This window comes from Antechinus flavipes, chromosome 3 (genome assembly GCF_016432865.1).
Source record: "Antechinus flavipes isolate AdamAnt ecotype Samford, QLD, Australia chromosome 3, AdamAnt_v2, whole genome shotgun sequence".
In the NCBI taxonomy this organism is placed as follows: domain Eukaryota; kingdom Metazoa; phylum Chordata; class Mammalia; order Dasyuromorphia; family Dasyuridae; genus Antechinus; species Antechinus flavipes.
Genome location: NC_067400.1, coordinates 9,445,104 through 9,468,880, shown reverse-complemented (window position 1 = coordinate 9,468,880; position 23,777 = coordinate 9,445,104). Strand labels below are relative to the sequence as shown.

General features: G+C 38.0%; 1 protein-coding gene across 6 annotated transcripts in view; it reads left to right on the top strand.

Moving 5' to 3' along the window:
* The window catches only part of FARP2 (FERM, ARH/RhoGEF and pleckstrin domain protein 2), a 94,509-nt gene that overhangs the window by 34,451 nt on the left and 36,281 nt on the right, over positions 1–23,777 (top strand). For all 6 annotated transcript variants that reach the window (XM_051991686.1, XM_051991687.1, XM_051991689.1 and 3 more), the window contains 9 exons: positions 8,057–8,135; positions 10,199–10,296; positions 11,437–11,551; positions 14,235–14,382; positions 18,412–18,507; positions 20,591–20,754; positions 21,051–21,119; positions 21,822–21,879; positions 22,747–23,002. In XM_051991686.1, the coding sequence (XP_051847646.1) occupies positions 8,057–8,135; positions 10,199–10,296; positions 11,437–11,551; positions 14,235–14,382; positions 18,412–18,507; positions 20,591–20,754; positions 21,051–21,119; positions 21,822–21,879; positions 22,747–23,002 (1,083 nt within the window). The remainder of the gene's footprint in view (positions 1–8,056; positions 8,136–10,198; positions 10,297–11,436; positions 11,552–14,234; positions 14,383–18,411; positions 18,508–20,590; positions 20,755–21,050; positions 21,120–21,821; positions 21,880–22,746; positions 23,003–23,777) is intronic.

Sequence of the window (23,777 nt, the reverse complement as noted above, 5' to 3'; positions counted from 1 at the left end):
TGTTTGTAGAATCTAAAAATTATGACACTTTCTCTTTTTCAGTTAAAATTTTGCTTATTATAATTGTAGTAGGGAATCAAACATAACGTTTATTAGATCAGATATAGTAGTAGAATCCTGTACGTGAATCCTGGGATTATTGCAAGTATAAAATCACTCAGTGGCCAATATGTTATGTTATTTGACTTTGGAAAGCTGATAAACTAGAGGAACCCATTTTAGTCTAAACTTACTTGATATGTAGGAATAAGTGGGATAGACATTTCCCTTTTTTCTTTTTTAAAGTAATTTTATTAATACCTTTTGTCTTTGATGCCATTCTTCCTCTGATTAAAACCTTTCCTTGTTGTATTAAAAAAGTAAACAAAAGTATAGATTGTTTGTAACCATGCATCTATTCTGCTTTACTATATTCTTTTCCTGCTTCTCTGCTATAAACTAGGAATTCCTCCTTTTGTGTTTTATGGGTTTTCTGTTATTCACCAGGGATAATAATATGCTGTTTTTTTTATTTTGTTCATTAGTTTACACAAATCTTCCCCATGTTTCCCTGAATTCCTCATATTTGTCATTTTACTATATAGAACTACATAGAATTTTACTACTATAGTTTTATCAACTATTCCTTCATTGATATTTCCTGGTCTGACCCAAAGAGTGCTGCTATATAAATGTTTTTGTGTGTATTAGACCTTTGTTTTTGTCTTTGACTTTCTTGGAGCATATGACCCTTGTAGCTGGATCGAAGGGTATTCACACTTAGATACTTTTTTGTATAATTATAAATTGAAATGGCTCCTCCAACATCAATTTTTTTCACCTTTTAAAAAATTTCTAACTTTTGTTATTTCATATGGCATAAAATGAAATATCAGAGTTGTTTCAATATGGATTCATTTCTTATTAGTGATTTAGCTTCTTAGACTATGCGTTCCTTAGAACAGAATAGAGAAAGTTGGGAAGGGTTGCCTTTCTTTATATCTTCAGAGTTTAGCAAAGTATCCTGATAAAGAGCAAGCATTTAATAAATGTTGATTGTTTTATTTTCATTTGGTCATTAAGAATTTGCAATTCATTTGGAAAATGTTCCTATCTACTGGTCATTTAGTGATTGGAAAGTGATTCTTGATGTCATGTTGCAATACACTTATCAAAATATTATAAAACAGCTTCATAACCTCCAGGTTCAGAACCTTTAATCTGAATCTAATTTCTGGCAGATAATGTTCCCCTTTTCTTGTCAAAAAGGGAGTCTTTCCCCAGTAATTTATGTTCTTCAGTTTACCAAATAGTTCGTTTAGTTAGTTCTTTCTTAGCTAGTCTGTCAAACCAAATTTTCTAGTTTTTAACAATGCAAAGTTTTGATGACTATTGCTTTTTTAATATAGTTTGAGATCTGATAATGATGATTATCATTTGAGATCTGCTCCCTTGATTTCTAGTTCTCATTATTTTCTCTTGAGATTCTTTTCTCCTGGCTGTTCCATGAAGAAGACCTTACACCTGGCCTTCTCTGTGGCTGCCCTCACACCTGGATATGTTTTATCTTCAGTTTTGTTACATCATTTTGGTCATGTCCATCTTAATTCTTTGGGATTCCATTGTGGGGTTTTCTTGGCAGAAATAGTGAGTGGTTTGCCACTGCTTTTCCAGCTCATTTATAGATGAGAAAACTGAAGCAAGTGACTTACCTAGAATCACACAACTAGAAAGTATCTGAGGCTAAATTTAAACTCATGAAGATGGTTCTTATGGATTCCAAGTCCAGTGTTCTACCCACTTCCCTAAGATTACACACTAGTAAGCTTCTGAGATGAATCCAGGCTTAGCACTCTATCCATTGTGCCACCTAGCTGCCCATTGACTTCCTGTCTTTATTTTTTTCCTTTTCTTTTTAATTTAGTATTTTACTTTTCCCCAGTTATATATAAAAACATGTTTTAACATTTGCTTTTTAAACTTTTGAGTTCTACATTCTCTCCCTTCCTCTTCCTACTCTCCTTATTGAGAATGCAAGCAACTTAATATAATAGGTTGCACATGCTCATGCAAAACATTTCCATTAAAGTATGTTGTGAAATAAAACACAGACCACCCTCCCCAAAAACCCTCAAGAAAAATTTTTAAAAGTTTAAAAAGTATGCTTTTATCTGTATTCAGATATAATCGTTTCCTTCTCTAAGTATGGATGGCATTTTTCATCATAAATCATTGTTTTCTTGGGTCATGGTATTGCTGAGAATAGCAATACTCATTTTACAATATTGCTATTTACTTAGTACATGGAATATTTCACTTTGCATCAGATCATAGAAGTCTTTCCAGGTTTTTCTGAAAATATCCTCCTCATCAATTTTTATAGCACAATAATATTCTATCATAATTGCCTATCATAATTTCTTCAGCCAATCCCCAATTGATAGACATCTCAATTTCTAATTCTTTCACAAAGACTTGCTGTAAATATTTTTTCACATAGGTTCTTTTCATTTAAAAAAATCTCTCTTGGGATACATACCTAGTTAGTGATATATTGTTAGGTTAAAGAGCATGCCATTTGGACAGAGTTCCAAATTGTTCTACAGAATGATTGAATCTGTTCACAGTTCCACCAGCAGTGCATCAGTGTCTCATATTCCTCACATTCTCTTCAACATTTCTTCCTCTGTTCATTAGCCAATCAAATAGGCACGAGATAGCTAGTATCTCAGAATTGTTTTACTTTGTGTTTCTCCAGTCAGTTAGTTTTTTTTCAATATGGCTATTCATAAATTTCATTACTTCATCAGAAAATTGTTCATATATTTTAATCATTTTTCAATTGGAGAATTTTAAAAATTTGACTTGATTCCCTATATGTGTAAGAAACAAGACCTATTAAAGAAACTTTCTTCAGATTTTTTTTCAGTTGTTATTGCAAAGTATATTTCCCCCTCATGTTCATTTTATTCTCTTTTCACTCTGTCCCTCCTCAAAAGTGTTTTGTTTCTGACTACCCTTTTCCCCAAACTATCACCTTACCTATTACCCACTCAACACACACACACACACACACACACACACACACACACACACACAGCCTTTTCTCATCCTCTTCTGCTCCTAATTTCTTGTAGAGTTATATAGATTTCTGTACCCAATTGAATGTTTTTGTTATTCCCCTTTGGGCCAATTCTGATGAGAGTAAGGTTCACTCCTTTTTCTTCCCCTTCACTATAAAAGCTTTTTTTTTGCTTCTTTTATGTAATTTATCCCATTCTACCTCTCCCTTTGTTTTCTTCCAGTGCATTCCTTTCTCACTCCTTCATTTTTTTAAAGATATCCCTTCACATTCAGCAAACGTCTGTGCATTCTCTTTCTGTCATATATACACATACTCCTCCTAACTCCCCTAATAATGAGAAAGTTCTTATGAGTTACAAGTACTTCTCCATACAGAAATGTAAACAGTTTAACCTTATTAAATCTTTTATGGTTTTCCTTTCTCTTGAGTCTTGTTTTTGAAAATCTTATTTTCTATTTAGCTCTGATCTTTTCATCAAGAATGCTTGAAATGCTCTATTTCCTTAAATATTTATTTTTTTCTCTTGGACAGATTATATTCAATTTTGCCAGATAGGTCAATTTGGGTTATAATTCTAACTCTTTGCCCTCCAGAATACCATGTTCCAAGCCCTCAGATCCTTTAATGAAGTAGATGCTAAATCTTGTGTTATTCTGATTGTGACTCCATGAGACTTGAATTGTTTCTTTCTGGATGCTTGCAAAATTTTCTCCTTGATTTGGGAGTGCCAGAATTTGACTATAATGTTCTTGGGAGTTCTTGTTTGGAGATCTCTTTCAGAAGGTGATCAGCAGATTCTTTCAGTTTCTATTTTATCATCTGGTTCTAGGATATTAGGGCAATTTTCCTTGATAATTTCTTGGGAAATGATGTCTAGGGTTTTTTTTTAATTATTATTTTTTATAGTGACTTTCAGGTAGTCCAGTAATAAAAAAATTATTGAAGCTTTTTTATTTTCAAAAAATTTGCAAGGATAATTTTTCACCATTGACTTTTGCAAAACCTTGTGTTCCAATTCCCTTCCCCCCTCCACACATTGCCTCTCCTAGATGGCAAGTAATCCAGTATGTTAAAGATGGTAAAAAAAATATATGTAAATCCAATATAGTCATATGTATTTATACAATTATCTTGCTGCACAAGAAGAATCAGATCAAAAAGAAAAAAAATGAGAAAGAAAATAAAATTCAAGCAAACAACAACAAAAGAAGTGAAAATTTTATGTTATAATCCACACTCGGTTCCCACAGTCCACTTTCTGGGTCTCGATGGTTCTCATCATCACAAGATTATTGGAACTTAGTCCAATAGTTTTTAAGTTATTTCTTTCAGATCTGTTTTCCAGGTCAGTTAATTTGAGATATTCATATTGTCTTGTGTTTTTTTTTTTCATCCTTTTGATCTTTCTTTTATTGTTTCTTGATTTCTCATAAAATCATTAGCTTCCATTTGGATAATTTTGTATTTTAAGACATTCTTCTCCACATTGGCTTTTTGTACTTCCATTTACCATTTTTAAAGGTGTTATGTTCATTATTTTTTTTGTGTGTGTCTCCTTTAGCAAGTTGTTAATTTGTTTTTCATGCATCACTCTCATTTCTCTTCCCAATTTTTTCTCTATCTTTCTTACTTGATTTTTATAATCCTTTTTTAATTCTTCCATGGCCCAAGACCAATTCAATTTTTTTTTTATTGAGGCTTTGGATGTAGGAAATTTGCCTTTTTGATCTTCTTTGTCACCATAGTAATTTTCTGTAGTCAGGTTTTTGTTGTTATTTTCTCATTTCCCCAGTCTATTACTTGACTTAACTCTTTGTAAAAGTAGGGCTCTGCTTCTAGGGTGAAGAGTGTACTGTGTCCCAAGCTTCAAGGATTTTGTGCTTTGGTTTTCAGAGATACTTTCAGGGATCTGTAAGTTTCCAGTTCTTCCAAGGTGGTATGAGCTAAGGAGACATGTATTTACTATTCCTGTGACTTGTTCTCTGATTTGTGAATGACCCACAAGCACTCTTTTCTACTCTGGAATAGTAAGGAGGATCCCCCTCAGCTGGGCCAAAAACTCTGCAGGGCTATTGTTCCTCCTCACTCTGCAACTGCCATCCAGGTCTACGACTTGGATCCAAGTATAGGTAAAACAACAGAGTTCTGCCTCAGTGATCATAAAGAGGCCCCTGTAATCGTCTGATCCCTTAGCGTCTATGGATTGAGAGCTACAGAGCCACTGCTACTGCTGATTCACTGGCTCCCAAGGCCCAGGTTTGCTGGGCTGGGGTCTATGCCTCTCTTTCACCCTGGTCAGTAAACCTTTCCTGCTGACCTCCTAAGGTCATCACCCAACCAGACTGAATATCTTTCCCCCCATTCTTCTTCTCTCCTGGTTTCCTCAGTTCTAGTAAGGTCACAACCATTCTTAGGTTCTCTTTTGTTTGTAACTATGGATCATCCCTGCTCCTCCCTCTCCCTCAGCCGGCAGATCCATCAGCTGCCAAAGCTTAGCAGCTTTCTACCTTCATCATGCCTCCCACATCAAATCACAACCATCTTGGTTTAGGCACCTAAGAGGAGGGCATCAGGGTGACACAGTGAGTAGATAGAGGGAGTTAAGGAAGACCTCAGTCTTACCTCAGATATTTAATAACTTGTGACTCTGGGCAAGTCACTTCACCTCTATTTGCTTCAGTTTTCTTATTTGTAAAATGGAAGTCATAATGTCGCATATCAGGGTTTCTGGAAGGATCAAATGAGTTAATTGTAAAGTGCTTGGCATAGTGTCACAGCTTGACACTTAGGAATTGATCAACAAATCCTCCCTCCCTCTATACTTTAACTCATTCCTTATTCAGGTGCCCACCTTATGTCGTTCAGTCATTCCCATTGGTTTGAAATCTACCTTATGTTGTTCAATCATTCTGATTGGTTTGAAATCCTTTCCAGTCTCATTATATTTTATTCCACTTACTCAGCAATAGAGTCAGGCTGCCTTTTTTCCTGCTGTTCCTCACACAACATTCATGCTGAATGCTTAATAAAAATTGTTAATTGATTACTATGTAGAGTGCAAAAAGCAAAGTCAAACAGAAAATCTGAAAAAAGGGAGAAGTCTCTATCCCACAGAGCTTCCATTCTCTTAGAGGATCCAGTGTGTCAATACTTGAATGATTACAGGATCATTGAAAGAAGCAGAAAGTCCCTTCAAAATGGTAATAGAAAGATTTTAGCAAATGAATTAAGAAGTAAAGAGTCTTCATATAAACTACAATTATATTACTTGGGATATAACTGACACGAGAAACTCAACCATTTTGAAAATATATTTGAGGGTTTTTTTGGTGTTATTGAATGTGATTAAAAGTTATAAATGATTCAATCTAGTAATGAACTATAAGTAATATTGTTTATGAGTCTGCTGTGGTGCTTCATAGTAATGTTCTGCTACTCATTAGTATTGATGACAGTAATTATTTTGTTTTTCTAAAGGAGTGTCCCTTACATAATGATTCCTCCAGGCAGCATAGTGACCTTAGAAGGGCATATTTTAAGGTTATTTATTTGTATTCTTTTGTCTTTTGTTAAATATTTCCCAATTACATTTTAATCTGATTTGGGCTGCACTTGGGAAACGTGTTGCTGGCCGTGTTTTATAACTGTGCTTTAAAATAACTGGTGGCCATTCTGGTTTTCTGTCACTGGATGGTGATTGTCTACTTAGTCTATTCCAGAAGTCAATTTTACTTTTTCATCATTGACTTGTGTTTAAACTGACCAGTTGTACAAACTGCTAGGTTGTTGATCATGTGGTGCCCTAGAAAGCATCTTATACCCAGGAGTCATTGGTCTTGCAGGCTCACACAAGAAGTGTGTACTTGTAGTGGCTGCATGGATTAGCCTTGGAGCTTCCAGAATGGGACTCTGGAGCAGAAAGTCAATTTTTACATCTTTGATGAAATAAAGATCAAAGTAGCATCTCTTTGGGTTGTGGGAGGTCAGAAGTGAAAAATCTTTCTTTGAATAATTTGCTAATAAAAATAATATTGCTAAGTAAAATGATACATTTAATGAGATACTCATTAGTTATTCTCTTAAATATTTAAGTTTCTGAAATACATGATCATATTTTAATTATTGTATTATCATTATGCCCCAGTTGTTAATGCTGTGATACTGTTGCTTTAAGGAGCGATGGGGACATAAGATGATTTTTTATTGTGGAATGATAAATTAATGACATAAATTATTAGAATGATTTCCTCATAACTTTTACAGCTTCTCTATTCTGGTGATTTCTACAGCAACATTGTTATACAGTTTGACCATTCCTGGAACCCTAGTTTGATAGCTGGACTTTTACCTGCAATAATAGTCTTCCTTCACCTTGGGGTGCATTCATGTGCAGAAATGTTCCTGACTCCAGTCTGACTAACCTTTAAGTGCATGAAGACTTTGAAGAGCTTTTTTCCCTATACACACTTATGTCTCATCACATTTACTCTGACCCATTGGAAAATGTCTAAATTAAGCACATGAGATTTTTTTTTTTTTTTTTTTTTTTTTTTTTTGGTGATGAATGAATCTCCTTACTCTGGGATGTTTCTGGATGGGATTTAACAATTCAAGGCAGCCTAGCATAGTGTTTGTATTCCCAGTTTGGTACCAGAAAACCTTTATTCGAGGCCTGATTTAGACATTTGAGCTGCTCTGGGTTCTTGATAATACACTCCCTCCCTGGAGGTCAGACCAAGGCAGTATGTGCCATCAGGGAACATAGCCTGTCCTGGGAGTCAGATGAGCAGTTCTCCAGCCCCCATCATCATGTACTTAGAAGCTGTGTGACCAAAAAAGGTACTAGCTGTCACATAATGCTAAGCAAGGAGATTGAGTTATTGAATTTAAAATTAACTATTTTTTACATTGTTTCAAAAGTACCAAGTTAAACTTACTATTTATATGTCTATAGAAAGTAACCTTTGGAATTTAAAATTATTTTTGTCATAGGACCAAAGAACACAATGCTTCGGCTAGCCGTCAAATTCTTCCCGCCTGACCCTGGACAGTTGCAAGAAGAATATACAAGGTGAGGTTGTAATTTAACAGGTTTAGAAATGAAAATAAGAAGTGTTCAGTGGATCTGGGAACAGAATTAGTCATTGTGACTAGTTAGACAATTATGTTTTTAAGCCAAGTATTTATGATTCAAATGTCCTTTAAAATAAAGTGAGGTTGTTTAGACAGTGAAATGTTAGGGCTACATTATGATTTTTTTTTCCAAACGCCTTTGCTGTTAGATTGATTAGTATCATTTTTAGAAGATGTTTGTAATTAATCTATGCCCAGAGACATCACATAGGCCTGATATGTTTTTATTTTTATAGCAAGATATTTTTAATTTTTTTTTTAAACAAAAGAGGAGCATTGGTTTGAGAATCAAAATGCCTGAGTTTTGGGCCTATTCCTGCTTCATATAGGGCTCATGTCTTCTCCCTGGGACTGTTTTCTACTTAATATTTGAAACAAAAGGTTCCAACTAAAAAAATCTGCATGGGCCTTTCATCACGCTGTTGAGGCTGTTTGGAAAGCTGCTTTTCTCTCTATTGATGGCCTAAAAAAAAAGCCTGAGAAGTTTGGTCCTAGCAATGGGATAACCCAATAACCTGCTTTTCATTGTTTCACTGATTAACAAGATGACTGTAGGATAGTTCTCTTTAGGAAAAAATATTTTTGAAAATATACAATTATATCTTTTTAGAATTGACTTTAAAATAGTGGGGATTAAACTGTCTTGGAAAATACATTTTAGTAAGAATTTTGTTCAGATATCAATATTTTTTAAACAGAAGGAGTTAGGCGTCACAGAACAGGCCTTTGATATCCCATTTTGGGCTAGCTTCTTCCTACCTGCCTATTTCTGTCGCCTAAAAAGACCTTTAGAGCATGACAAGATGAGTAAAAGAGACAGGTCAGGCTAAATAAAAGATTCAGCAGACTACAGTGGGGAAAATACCATCTCCCTTTTCAGGCCTACATCTTTAAAACCATTTACCCAAATTTTGCTATCCTAAAATATGGAGACATTAGAATTGTTCTATATAATGTGGAAAAAAATCAAAGGGCTATACAAAGCTGCTTACTCTCTAAAGACACTAATCCCTGTTAAAGTGGGAGCTCCTTGAGGGCAGGGACTGAACTTTGCATACTTTATATCCCTAGTGCTAAGGCAACACTCAGCTCGTAGCAGGTTCTTAATAGACTTTAGGTGATTGATTCTTTACTATTTAATACTGGTGAAACATGTCATCAGATTCTCCCAGGAAATGTCATTAACCTTCATGTCCCTTCTAGCTTCTTTAAATTGTCTAATTGTGTTCCTAGAGTCTGAAATTTCCTTGTTTCAAGTGAGAAAAAGTTTATACTTGTTTCTTCTTTTCAAAATGATTAAATTATTAGTAATGTGGCATTAGTGAAAAGAACAGTTACCTTCTAGTCCACATGTCACCTCTCTAGGATTAGCAATTCATATTTCATTTTTTACAAACTTTGAGGGATTAAAATTTTAAAAAGGTGAATGGCAGTAAAAGACAATCTTACTTCTTTTAAGGTGATTGAAATGTGTACTATTTAGAACTAAATCTTGTTCTAGGGACTTTGTGACCCTGAATTTATTGCTTAGAAAAGTGTTTAGCTGTGTATTTGATGGATGCTGAGAGCCCGGCTCTCTTCTCTAGCAACAGAGGGCTTTCTAGGGGAGGGATCTTGAGAATCTGGTTCCGAAGGTCCTGGTCATGCTGCCGAAGTTGGGATGGCCATCTCATGACTGACTGAGGCTCAGCAGCTTTTGCTTGAGATTGCTGCCACTGTGGCAATGGTTTTTTATGTGGAACAAAAGTCCACACATGTTTCCAAAGTTGCCTCTGAAAGACGATGCCCCATCTGAGGCTTCTGGGCCTCCGCCCGGCCAAGTGGATTTCCAGTTTTTGTCTGATTTGTAGGTGCTTGTTTGTGGCATGTGCCACAGGGCACTCCGAGACCACTCGTTTGGCTGAAGGTCATCCACCATGTCCATTGCAGGAGGGCTCCCTGGGAGCAGATGGGATTCAAAGTTTGTATCTAAAAATAATTTGGAAAATTCTCTCTCCTTAGATATTTGTTTGCCTTGCAAATCAAGAGAGACTTAGCTGAAGAACGACTCCTCTGCAGTGATAACACGACTGCTCTCCTTACTTCTCATCTCTTGCAGTGTTAGTATCTTTCCCATCACTACTTTTATGTCTCTGGGGCACATCTGCACCTGAAGAGCCCCACGGCCACTATATGTGTGTAGTAAGGGAATGCTACTGCTTGGTGGGGTAGAATTACCAGATTATTACAGTGGAATTGCCTGGGGCAAGAGCTTTTGGTTAGGATCTGGGGCCTGAAGCTCTCTGATACACTCAGCTCTATAGGTTTCACTTTTTGCTAAAATTAATTTAGAAGTATGATCCTTTAGTAGGCTCCTATCACTTCCTAAAACTCAGGTCGTGATCCAAAGAGGTTACACATTGTGAAAGAGATGCCTCCAAATTCTCGAGTGATATGGTCCCTTTGATTACTTCAGTGAAGGAAAGCATAAATCCAAGGGGAAAAAGGGAAAGTCAGTGTTTCTTCAAATCAAGTAGAAAGTAGGATCTTCATGAGAAGTAACAGGTATTTCAAAATTGAATTTGGTTGTAAACATAAGGGAGAACAAAACTGAAAAGTGGAGAACAAATGCCTGTTAGAATAATCCAGTTTTAGAGGAATGATCAAGACATCAATCTGAGGATCTGAATCAGAATAGTAAAACAAAGATAATTTTTGTAGGTTGAAGGTAAAAAATTGGAGAAGTTTTGGGGGAAGAAATCTTGGGGTTGGCTTCCCTTGCTGTCCCTCACCACGGGTAGCAAGGATTCCTTCATCCCGTTGACAGCCCCCTCCCTGTCTCCTGAGCCTTGGTGCTTTGGTAAGAATTGGACAGAGGCTTGCCCTCCTGTGGGGTTAGGAAAAACACTAGAAGCCGACCCAATGCTAACAGAAGCAATCTGTGTGGGGCACTGCCTCAATGTAGATGCTGTTACAGAGATGAAAAGGAAGTGATCCCTGCCCTTGTACAGCTTGTGAAAACATGTACATAGAAATAGAACGACACCATCAATGCAAAATAATGCCCAGAGTGGGGCTGGCACAGGGCTGGGGAAGGCTCACGTTACAAGATGAAGCAAATCCTTAACTTTCTAGGCACGGTCTTTGTGTAAAGTCTCTTGGCCCTTTGTTTGGCATAAATTTCATCTAGTGGTTCTTTTTCTGACTTTTTGCTTACTGTTTTTTTAAAAACTTCAAGTTGTTTTGTTGATTTTCCTCAGCTGAGATAGGCGACTTTGAAGAAACAGCAGATCGAGAACATCTTAAAATAAGTAAATATGTGCCAAACCAAGATAGTCTTCAAGAGAAGATAATAGAATACCATCGACAGCACATGTAAGTAAAGAAGTTTTTGATTCTTGAATGTTACTGTTACGCTTATTAATTAACCACAGAGATGGTGACAGCTACTGGTAGGTTGTTTTCATGGTTATAATCTGTACTGAAAGTCAAAAGACTTTGGTTTTTTGTCACAAATTCAGGGTTCAGTTTGGGGGCAGAGCAGGAAGTGAAAGATATAAAGAGAAAAGTCAGTAAAAAATCAGAATCAGTAAGCATTTATTAAGCTCCCACTGTGTGCCCGGCCCTGGCGTAAGTTTGTACATTCTCTGCCCTCGATAAGGTGAGGAGGTGAGTGTTTTGAGTTGATTTTGTCATCTTGAAGAATATTGAGTTTCTGGAGATAACAAAGTCCAGGAAATGAGTAGAAGGAGGCCTTGGAAACCTTCCTTACACAGATGTAGGGGATTTATACAGAGCATTGCAGGGACTGTAGATGGGAACGTCATTCTCTCCATTCAGGGAGGGGAAATTGAAGCTTGCAGAAGGAGAGCAAAGTATTTGGAGTTAGCCAGCTCCAGGTCCAGAACACTAACCCTTTTGCAGCCCTGCTTTTTATAAAAGTTGCCTATGGTCAATGCGCATTTGTCACTACTGTTTATGGATCCATAAATTGAGCCTCGGAGTCCTTGGGGAGTGTCAAGGCAGGGCTCCCTGGGGTCCACCTGAAGGCCACATGATTTTGTTCAGGATTTGGGAGGGCAAGGGTGAGCCTTGGCAGTAAGACCCGAGCATTCTCCTCTCTGGGGAAGGCCTTATGCGGCTAGGGTTCTGTGCACAGCGCAGCAATGTTGCTTTTTCTCTGAGCTGAGATTTGGGGGCCCAGGAGTCAAAGGTGAATTTATACAAAGTTGTAATAGCACCCCATTTTGTCCATCAGCAGTCGAGGCAGGGTACTGCAGAAGGGTGCCACAGAGACAGGAGAGAGGGGTTAGGGCCGGGATGTGAAACCGACTTTTGGTCCTCAGTGGGAGAGTAGAAAAGACACAGTCCCTGCCTCGAAGAGTGATTTTGTTGGGAATCAGTTCTACAGGGTCCCAGAAATAGAACATTTGTCCCTATTTGGGACAAGGGGAGAGGAAGGCAGCCATGGCTCTTTTTCAAGAAGAAACTGTTAAGACCAGGCTCATTTTACAGCTTTCAGTGCTATTGAATTTGAGACTGAATAATTTTGGTTTTTTGAGGCATTTGGGGTTCAGTGACTTGTCTAGGTCACACAGCTAGTAAGTGTTAAGTCTGAGGGCAGATTTGAACTTGGCCTCTTGACTCTAGGGTCTGTGTGCCATCTAGCTTCCCCAAGACTGTGAATACATGTTAAGATTATTTCACATTAGAGCCTTGCTTTGTGCTCAGACTGTGTGTCAGCCGCTTCTCAGGCTGCTCTTGTGTTTAATCCACCTTCTCAGGTCTCAGACTATGCCAGTTGGGCAGTGCCCTATTATTTTTGTGAACCTGGATATGCGTTTTCTACTTTTAGCAGCTCCCCAGGGAAAGAATCCCCCTTGATTTTGTCAAGTCTCATTTCTGATATTTCCAGATGTTTTCTACTCGGTCTTGCCAACATTTTCTCCTTTTTCACTTAAGACCACTTGTAGCCGTCCATGTTGGCAAAAGGCATTCTCTTTGGTGGCTCCAAGCTCAGCTGGATTCTTAAGATTTTAGAAATAACCTTCCACCGAGCCAGTTAACATCAGAACACTTCTCCAGCTTTTGGGTGAAAGTGGTTCATAATAGAAAATGAAAGGTTCATTTCTTGTTTGTATCCAAAATCGGGAGCTTTGTTATTGTTGTTGTTTTTTGAATCCCCGGCACTCAGCTCAGTGCTTTGGACAGAGTAGGCACTTAAAAACGATGTATTGATTGATTGGAGATAGTCAATAGAGAAAAGGCAGTAGCATTAAGGAGAATCAGAGGAGACTTTTCATGGCAGTTGGCATGGAAGAAAGCCAAGAAACGGAGAGGAGAGAAGAAGTGTGTGGTGGAAGAGGCCCTGAATACGTCCAGAGTCTGTCGAGGGGGAGGCCATTGTCCTAGATTGCTGAGCACATGGGAGGAAGAGAGGGAGGTATGACGAGGCTGGAAAAACGAGGGAAGGTCAGGTTGTAATGGCTCTGGATGCCAGACCCTGCATTTAGGTTTGATCTTGGAGGTGATAAGAGACCTGGAATTTATAGAGCAGGAGAGTGACCTGGTCAGAACCTTCAGGACATTCAGTTGTGTTCCTTACCAGTGGCTGTTGGACTTAATCTTTTGCTTTGGTGTAGTGCTCCCCAAGTGTCAGGGTATAGTCTACACCTTGGCTTTCTAGCCTGATGTATTGATGGGAGAAATACTTTTCCCTCTAGGGGGAGCTCTTAGTTGTCTCTTTTTAAACAATTATGTCTGGCAGTAATATAACCTGACTTCTCCAAAGATTATTAGCTAGTCAGTCTGTTCTTGGTAAGCTACAAGGTAATAATACCTCCCAACTGTCGCAACATTTCCTCACTGGGGGAGTTTTTCTGCAGTCATCTACAAACATCCTGAACACTAAGTGACTCCTCAGGTAGCTTGTTGCTTAAATAGACAACCATGGTCTTTCTGATAAATTATGGAAGACTCTTTTGAGTCTATTAGAAATAGGTTATTTTAATGTTGTACTAAAAATTGCATTCATGTTTTCTTTTTCCCCCTGTTAAAGCGGCCAAACACCTGCTGAGTCAGATTTCCAGGTACTTGAAATTGCTAGGAAGTTAGAGATGTATGGGATCAAGTTTCACCTGGCCTCTGATCGAGAGGGGACCAAAATTCACCTTGCTGTTTCTCATTTGGGTGTACTCGTATTCCAGGTAGGTTTTGTAGGGGGAGAGGTGTTTAGTGGTTTAAAAATAACTTGTCTTCAAGTCTAACTTTTTTACATATCTCATAGATGTCATGTTTTATGCTTGTAAGTTTACTATATAATTTGAGTTGAAATCAATGTCACAGGTCACCCAGTGTGCCTATTTGCCCAGTACAGGAATTTCTCGTGAGCATTTATTACAGTTAACCTCTGCTCGGACACTACTAGATACAAGCCGCCCTAAATGTCTTTGCAAATTCATTGTATGTAGTTGAATAAAAATGTGCTTTTACTAAACCTCTTAAGTTTGAATCAGATCCTGGTAATAAAGTTTAGCAAGCATTTACTCAGTAGTTACACAAGGTAGGTCTCAGTTCTGATTTGTCTTTGATCTGACAGCAGCTCAGCAGACCTTGCTTCTCCAGCGATTTCTTGGGTGACGTCATTCCTGACTCTTAATCCATTCTTTTTTTTTTCCCTGCTAAGGTAGTTAGGGTTAAGTGACTTGCCTAGGGTCACACAGCTAGGCAGTGTTATATGTCTAAGGCCAAGCTGGTGCTCTATCCACTGCACCACCTAGCTGCCCTCCTTACTCCATTCTTCATTTGTCAATATTCCCTGTAAAATGTCATTTCAGTTCAGTATTGTAGATGTTCTCTGGCCAGTTGTATGTTTTGGTCCTCTGCTTTCCAAGATAGAACCATAACTCTGGATTTGGACCTTGTGCTTCTGCCAATGAAGCATAAGATTGTGCCAGTATTTTAAAGTTGTTTTATTATGGTCATCTCAGATCCCTGGTCTTTTTCATACAAATTGCTGTGCTGTGCCTGTTATTGATTACTTGAGCCCACATTTGGAATTTTGTATTTATCTTGATTAAATTTCATCTTGTAGGTTTGGGCTTAGAGTTCAGCTTGTCAAAATTAGTGTGTGTTCTGAATTTAACATGTTGATTTTTATTATGTTTCAAATTAAACAAGAATATTGTCTTTTTTTCTTTTTTTTTCTTTCTTTTTTTTTTTTTGATTAAAGCCTTTTCTTTTCAAAACATATTATAATTTTCAACATTCACCTTTGCAAAACCTTGTATTCCAATTTTTTTTCCTTCCCTTCTTCCATTCCCTCTTCTAGAAAGCAAGTAATCCAATATGTTAAACATGTGCAACACTTCTATATATATATTTCCACAATTATAATAAAGCTTTTGCACAAACAAAACCAATGCAAGCAAGATTAAAAGGAAAGCGGAAAACTGAGAAACAAAGAGAAATGAGTTGATTTTATAAGAACATAAACCATTCCCCAAATGACAATTGGTCAAAGGATATGAACAGTCACTTTTCAGAAGAAGAAATCAAAGCTATCTATAGGCATATGAAGAAGTGTTCTAAATCACTTTTGATTAGAAAAATGCAAATCAAAACAATTCTGAGGTACTGCCTCACATCTATCAGATTGGTTAGTATGACAAAAAAGGAAAATGATAAATTTTGGAAAGAATTGGGAAAATTAGTCCACTAATACTTTGTTGTTTGAATTGTGAACTGATCCAACCATTCTGGAGAGAAACTTGGAAAAATGTTCAAAGGATTGTCCTTTTTTCTTGAAGGTGATGTTGCTGGCAGCACTTGAACATGTACATTGTTTGCATGTTCATTTCTCGTTTATGGGTAGGGTACATTCTGTTTGGTACTTGAACATAGTATTGATTTACAGTAGATATAGGCTTAACAGTTAAAAGGAGAAAGAGAATTATGGCCAGAGCTGATTTAATCATTTCAAAAAGATCAAGAAAAGTAATTTTTAAAAGACAACATTAGGAAGTTGGGGTATAGTAATAAACAAATTATTAATAAACAAAATAAACAAAGGTGTACAGTAATAAATCTGAATGTTAAAAGCTTTGACACTTTGTTTCCAATTTGAGAGGATGAACCTTAACTCTGAGGGACCACAAATGTTTATTTTCTTCATTCTTTCTCCAAAACTATGAAATTTCTGCCAGTTACTCCTTTTGATTTAGGGTGGAAGTTTAGACCTTGAGTTAGTAATTTTCTGTGTTTAAAAAAAGAAAAAAATTGAAGCAAAGCCAGCAGCTGGAAGTAATTTCCATGGGGTCCCTTGGCAGCTTGTTTAAGAAGGAGCTGAACCCTCCTGGCTTTTACCATCTTTGAGCATTCTGCATAAAGACCCCTCCCAGGCTTGGGGACTGGGACCTCCAGAATAAAGCAGCATCCACTTAAAACCCTCAAGGGCTGTATGCCTTCATTAAAGAAGCAATTTTGTGGCCCAATGGTCAAACAGCAGATAACCAGCTGGGAGGCTTCTTTTAGCTTCCCCTTTGGTTTCTTCAATGACCAAAGGCTTCTAAAAATCAAGCCAAGCTATAAATCTCTCTCTGCACATGTACATGAAACACAATTTAAGCTGCTGTTTCCTCTCCCTGTCATGACAGAGAATCAATAGTCACAATGACTATAAAGTGCATTAGTTAAAGGGTAGGGAGTCTCTTGGACTTCAGAGATCCCTTGAAAACTGCCTTTCCCACACAAGCTGTTGTCCTGACCTATTAATGTCACTCAGTTCTGTCTCCTTGGATGTAAAACTTGGAGAAAGTATTTTTTTTGAAAATAGAAGGAGCTCCCTTTGGAAATTGTGCTTTACTTTCTAGGTCCCCCGAAAGACAAAATAAACATAGCATATTTTAGGATTGGATGCAAAATTTTAACATTGGCAAACATGCACTAAATATTAAATTCTGCTAGGATGCAAAACAATAGTAGTTTTCAGTCATAAGCCATTTCATTGGAAAACCGATGCTTTGGCTCTAAAAACTGCAAACTAGATTGGTTAAAACGTAGTTACTTAAATCTGAATATTATTCCTTCCCAATTGTCTTTCATCCATACGGCCTCCTCCTTTATTTTAGTACTCAGCCATCTCCTCCTCAAAGAATTCACCCTCTTTATCTTTGCCTTAAGATTATCCTCATCTTCCTCATTTTCTTTTTCTTTTTTTTTTTTAATAATTATAACTTTTTATTGACAGAGCCCATGCCTGGGTAATTTTTAACAACATTATCCCTTACATTCACTTCTGTTCCAATTTTTCCCTTCCCTTCCTCCACTCCCTCCCCCAGATGGCAAGCAGTCTTATACATGTTAATAAATAAGTTATAGTATATCCTAAATACAATATCTGTGTGCAGAACCAAATAGTTCTCTTGTTGCACAGGAAGAATTGGATTCAGAAGGTAAAAATAACCCGGGGAGAAAAACCAAAATGCAAACAGTTTACATTCATTTCCCAGTGTTCTTTCTTTGGGTGTAGCTGCTTCTGTCCATCATTGATCAATTGAAACCGAGTTAGATCTTAATCTTTGTCGAAGAAATCCACTTGCATCAGAATACATCCTCATACAAGTATCATTGTTGAAGTATATAGTGATCTCCTGGTTCTGCTCATTTCACTTAGCATCAGTTCATGTAAGTCTCTCCAAGCCTCTCTGTATTCATCCTGCTGGTCATTTCTTACAGAACAATAAAATTCCATAATATTCATATACCACAATTTACCCAACCATTCTCCAATTGATGGGCATCCACTCAGTTTCCAGTTTCTGGCCACTACAAACAAGGCTGCTGCAAACATTTTGGCACATACAGGTCCCTTTCCCTTCTTTAGTATCTCTTTGATCTTCCTCATTTTCTTAACAGGCCATTCTGGGCTTAATCTAAGGCACTGCCTCCCTCTGATTTACATCTCTTTGTATTTGAGTAATACAAACAGCATTTGTAACAAAGGATTTTAGCTATAAAGAGAAATATCTTGTACACAGAATTAGGCAGTTGAAGTTTTTTTAAAAAAAATCTGTGATTTGATATGTTTTATATTGTTTTCCTGATTTGTAAAATTATATCTTTCATTGGTATTTGATTTATATAAAAGAGCTACTCTGTGTGTGTGTGTGTGTGTGTGTGTATAAATGCTTATTTAATAGCAAATTATTCTTACATAGTTTATTTTTTAAACCTAGGGGAACACCAAAATTAATACCTTCAACTGGTCCAAAGTCCGTAAATTGAGCTTTAAGAGGAAAAGGTTTCTTATTAAGCTTCATCCAGAAGTTCATGTAAGTGTTACCACTCTATAACCTCATTGTCTTAACTTTTTCCTTACAATCCAGAAACATTATTTTGCTGAAATGTCCTCCCCCCACACACAAAAAAAATTATCCCATAAACATCTGCTTGCCTGATATATAACATACAGATATTCAAAATCACTTCTAGATTTAAGAGTTAAAGAGATGTGGATGTTCTTTGATTGAATTACTCATTTTGCAGATGAAAACCTTCATTGAATTAATCTAGATCACAACTACAATTAAGAATTTACTCCAGAATGTCTGAAAAGTCTTTCTGAGACTTTCTGCCTTTCTGAAGGCAGAATCAGGATCCTTTTTCCATGCATCTGTGATTGAGAAATTGTTCTGTATTGTCAATTGAAGGGAATTTGATGACCACCCAAAGCAAGCACTTTGTTCATTTTTCAGACTTAGTAAAAGTTGATGAGTCAAAGGACTTAATAGACTTCAGAGGGCGTTTGACTGCCAGTCCTGTTCTTTGGAGGAAAATTACCTCTTTTGAAAAGGTTCCCCAGGATACCATGTATGTGTGAATGCTCCAGATCCATTGTCAAGAGCAGCCAATCAGTAAAGAGCCCAGAGCTACAATTGGGCTGATGGGTTGTAGATAATGTTGTGAAGGGATTTGTGTTGCTCTCAGCCCGGGGACAAGAGTAGCTCTCTGGACTGGCCTTTGGAACAGTGGGTTCCATCCGAGGTTCAGGGAGAGAGAAGATGGTAAAAGTCAAAGGTAGTGTTTATCTAGATGTATACTTGCTTTCAATATGCACTGACATTGAAGCCAGTCAGTCCCTGAAGAGAGCCAGAAATGCAGGATTGCTGAAAGGAAAAAGACGAACAAATGGCATTTTTCTCACTAAATAAAAAAAAGCAAAACAAGACTATAGGTTTTCTTAGGGTTGCCATAGTAGAGGGAGAATGAGAAAAATTATAAATTATTTTTTTCAAAAAACCATTAGAAGCAATTGCATTAAATTTCAGAGTATTTAGCAAAGCTAGCTTTAGTATCGACATTGTTGCTTGTCCTTCCTTCTTGAAGAGGACCAGGGAGAAGCTGCCATAACATGCAAATGAATTGGATTGAAGCAAGGAAGGTCTGTACAAGGTCACCTGCTTCACTTTCCCCTCCAGAGCCATCTGAGTCAAGTGGCCAGATACAGAGATCAGGAGGACTGGAAGTGACCCTGGATGTGACAGGAGACCTTGGCTTATTTTGAGCTGGGGTCTTCAACAGGTCTCAGTTTGACTGAAGCCACACTCATTCAGTGATTAAAGCTGGGTAGAACTTGTTAGTAAAACTTCACATGAGCATGAATCTTTTTGAAGAACAATATGGAAATAAACTTTATCATTAAAGTTCTTCCATCTGACTCAAGGATTTCATTCAAAGGAAAAAAATTGCCTTTATCAGCATAAACTAGCTCCTGGTTTCAACATGCCAGACAGGTTGTCCCAAGGCCTGTTCACTTGGCCAGTATTATGAAGAGAAATGACTTGAACCCAGTCTTTTTTGACTCTGACGCTGGTTATCCTCAGAATACCATGCAGAGGGGAAAATATTAATATCTACAATAGCAGTAGACTGGAAATACCATGCCTAATAATTGGGAAACTAGCCACGTAAATTACAATTTTTGTAATATTAATGACACTGACTATAAGGATACATAAAAAGAATAAAAGTGATGCAAAAAGATGAGAACTAGAATAATAAGCATACATTAACTGCAATTGTTTATTGTTAATTTTTTTTTAAGATCTACATTATATGTTCAGGGCTTTTGTATGGTTTTTAGTCCATTTGCTCCGTTTGTTTGTTAATGAATAAGTTTGTAATTTTAAAATGTCAATGTGCAAAAAGATCCATTCATACCTAAAAATTCTGTGACTCAGCTTTACAATCTTATCTCTACAATTCAGTTTTTATCCTACATTAAGCAAACTTTATAACAATTTTTCACTTTATTTTTTACTTTTATCATCTCTTGTGGTTTGCTTCTTGAAATTACTATGTGTTTAACCCTTTCTTTCTTAATGAGTGACTTGAATCCTTGCATTTTGTTTCCAGGGCTCATATCAAGATACATTGGAATTTCTCTTGGGGAGTCGAGATGAGTGTAAGAACTTCTGGAAGATTTGTGTCGAATATCACACCTTTTTCAGACTTTTTGATCAGCCCAAGCCAAAAGCTAAAGCTGTTTTCTTCAGCCGAGGGTCTTCATTCAGATACAGGTAGTCTTACTGGTTCTCTTTCCCAAAATTGCTGTAAGATACTAGGGAGATGTTTGCTGAGAGAAAATAGTATTGCAAAAGATGCTCAGAATGTATGTAAGAAGTATGGCCATGGAATATATTGGAGGGTCCATCACTGCACACTTGAGCTAAGATTTTCAAAAAAATGACTTCACCAAAATGACAGAATCAAGCTTGTTCCTTGCAAGAGGGGCTGGGAGGGCCTTGTATTGGGAACATTGGTTACTGTAAAGTACGGGAAATAGCTCGTGTTCAATATCTGAACTTGTCCACAGTGGGAGAACACAGAGACAGCTGGTGGACTATGTGAAAGACAGCGGGATGAAGAAACAGCCCTATGAAAGGTGAGCCCTGACAGAGCTCGGGCTCTGTCCTGTCACTGCCTCCCTGGGGCCCGCCTCGGCCTCTCCTGTCCCCCTTCTCTTGTCTCCGGCTGGCACCTGCCCCACACCCACCATCAGAGACATGCTGGGCAGCTCTGCCCAGATAACCCCACACGGTTCATCAGGAGGTGGACAGACTGAAAAACTTCCCCAGGGTCACACTTCAATAATAAGTAAGTCTCTGGGAAGGACTTGAACTCAGGTCTTCCTGGCTTGAGAACCAGCTCTGTACCATTGTGCCTTCTAGTTGTCTAGAGATGTGTTGTGTGTGCTTGTGCCTGACTCTTCTTGATCCCAGTTGGGGTTTTCTTGATAAAGAAGAAGGTAGGCCATTACCTTCTCCAGCTCATTTGGACCCCTCTCTAAGACTGTAGAACATGTGCCAGGCTGCATCACCCTTCCCACTACCAGTTTGCTTTTTTGGTTTCTTAATTCCCTCTAGCATTGTTTGGTCTTATATGTATGTTAACATTCTGAATTTTAGTTTTTCATTTTCTACTTGGACCTCGTAAACCTTTCATGGTGGTTGTTTGAGAGAAATAGGTAGCATGGTTTCATATGGAATGTTTCTTAATGGATAATGTACATGCGCTTCCTTGGGCAAAATGGGTTAGTAAGAAGATGAGGGTTCATTCTTTTAACAACTTTTTCTTTGTTCTACAGAAGGCACAGCAAGGTTAAAATCTCCACTCAAACTTTGAATAAGGATTTGCCAAAACAGGTGAGTCTGGCTATGCTTTGTTCCTAGCTAGGTCAGTACTGGTATAGTTCATTTTTATTATGCATCATTTGTAGATCAGTTCTAGCATATTTTTGGAGTGGAATTTTCACTTTTTTCAAGTGTTTCTGCCCTTTTTGGAGGGGAGGGCATGTTGCACACATGGGTTTTCTTGTCACCTCCACTCTTATTATGATCATGAAAATTTTACACTGCATTACCTCATTTTAAGTGATTGCTTTTGACATTAATTTGTCAAAAGATATTTAAAATACACCATATGGATGCTTGGGATTTAGGTACAGTTTGTCATAAATCATAGTATGGAAAGGAAAAAACCAAACACAACCAGACTTTAAACCAGAAGTTTTACTTCTAAAGGATTAACCCTCCAATTTATTTTGATTTGGTCTATGCTATGGGTACTTTCCTTTAAAATTGACAAGCAGATCTGGTGACTTACCAGAAAGCATACATGTTGCTTTCTGCCTGTTAGCCAGGATCTTGTTCATTTGAAATGCACGATATTTTTGTTCCTGACAGAAACAACCTCCAAATCTAGACAATTGTCTGCAAGATTCAATATACATTTCCTGGGATCAGATCATTGCCTGTTTTTATTCCTTTCATTAGCCTGATTTGTCAGATAAAATGAAAGGATATAATCCAAAACTATCTATGAACTTACCTTAGGTCAGTAAATCATGTTAGTTAGGGTTTCAAATATTGAATAAAGTTGTGATCGAAAGTTGCAGTTTTCAGTGCGATTGTTAAATCAGTGAAAGTGCTTTGAGATGTTTGAGAAACAATTTGTTTTCTTAAAGTAAAAATGTCATTTTATTTGTTGCTTTTTACAATTTTGATTCCCAGAGCATCTCATTTACCGAGGGCTCGAGACTTCCTGGTTCACCGTGTTCTACAAATGCCTCCTTTTATTCAGCCCCTACCTCTTCTGTGACCTCCGCTGACCTGCCCGTTTGCATGGACAGCAACAGTTCCTTCATGGTCTCCAAGGCATCCTCTGTGAAGAGCCCCGTAGCAGAAAGGAGCAGTGTCACATCAGCTGAGGAAGCTGACAAGCAAACGGTCCAACTACAGGGATCTCCAATACTCCACTCATTTCAAGGTGTTGGGTCTTGTAATGTTGCGAGAAATTACAGCTCCACTTGTCTGGGTGCGCAGGCTAGGGGTGACTTCACTCTGGCTCTGGAGAGGGGGAGAGGGATGACTTGTCAAAATGACAATGGTGAGGATGACTTGACCACAGGTGGCTTCATTTCCAGTGTTGAGTATCAGTGTAACAAGCATGGCGGCAGGGCTGCTCCTGTTTTCACATTGACAAACTCCCAATTACAGGTGTCAGAAGAATTTATTGATGATGACCCAGCCGAGATCTCCTTTTTTGCTGGAGGCTCTGAGGCCTTTTCCTATGCCTATGGTTGTTTAGCTTTGCAGGAAGGCCTCTCCAAGCAGTGTCCCCACTCTCCATCTTCCCCTAGCATGGGTCTCCCTCAGCATCTGGGCTCAGGCCAGGCCAGTCCAGACAGGTATTCTATGGAAGCCGTCGACATGAATTTGGAGGAGGATTTTGAATTTGAGGAAGGGAGTGATTTCAATGGCAATGAGCGGCCATCAGGCACGTCCGAGTTATTTGAGGTAAAAGCCCGAGCCAGCAGAATGCAGAGTCTTTTGAGCCCCTCAGAAACGAGTTCCCTAATTAACCACCAGTCAGAGAGTAGCTCTCTGAACGTGCCCCTGAACGGCAGCTCTCTGCTCACCCCCAGTTCGGCCAATCAGTCCGAGGCCAGTTCCATGGTCAATTTCCCAGCCTGCTCGGTCCGCTCCGAGGGCAGCTCAGCCTTTCAGTTCTCTGACATCATTGACCAATTAGAGCAGCTGAG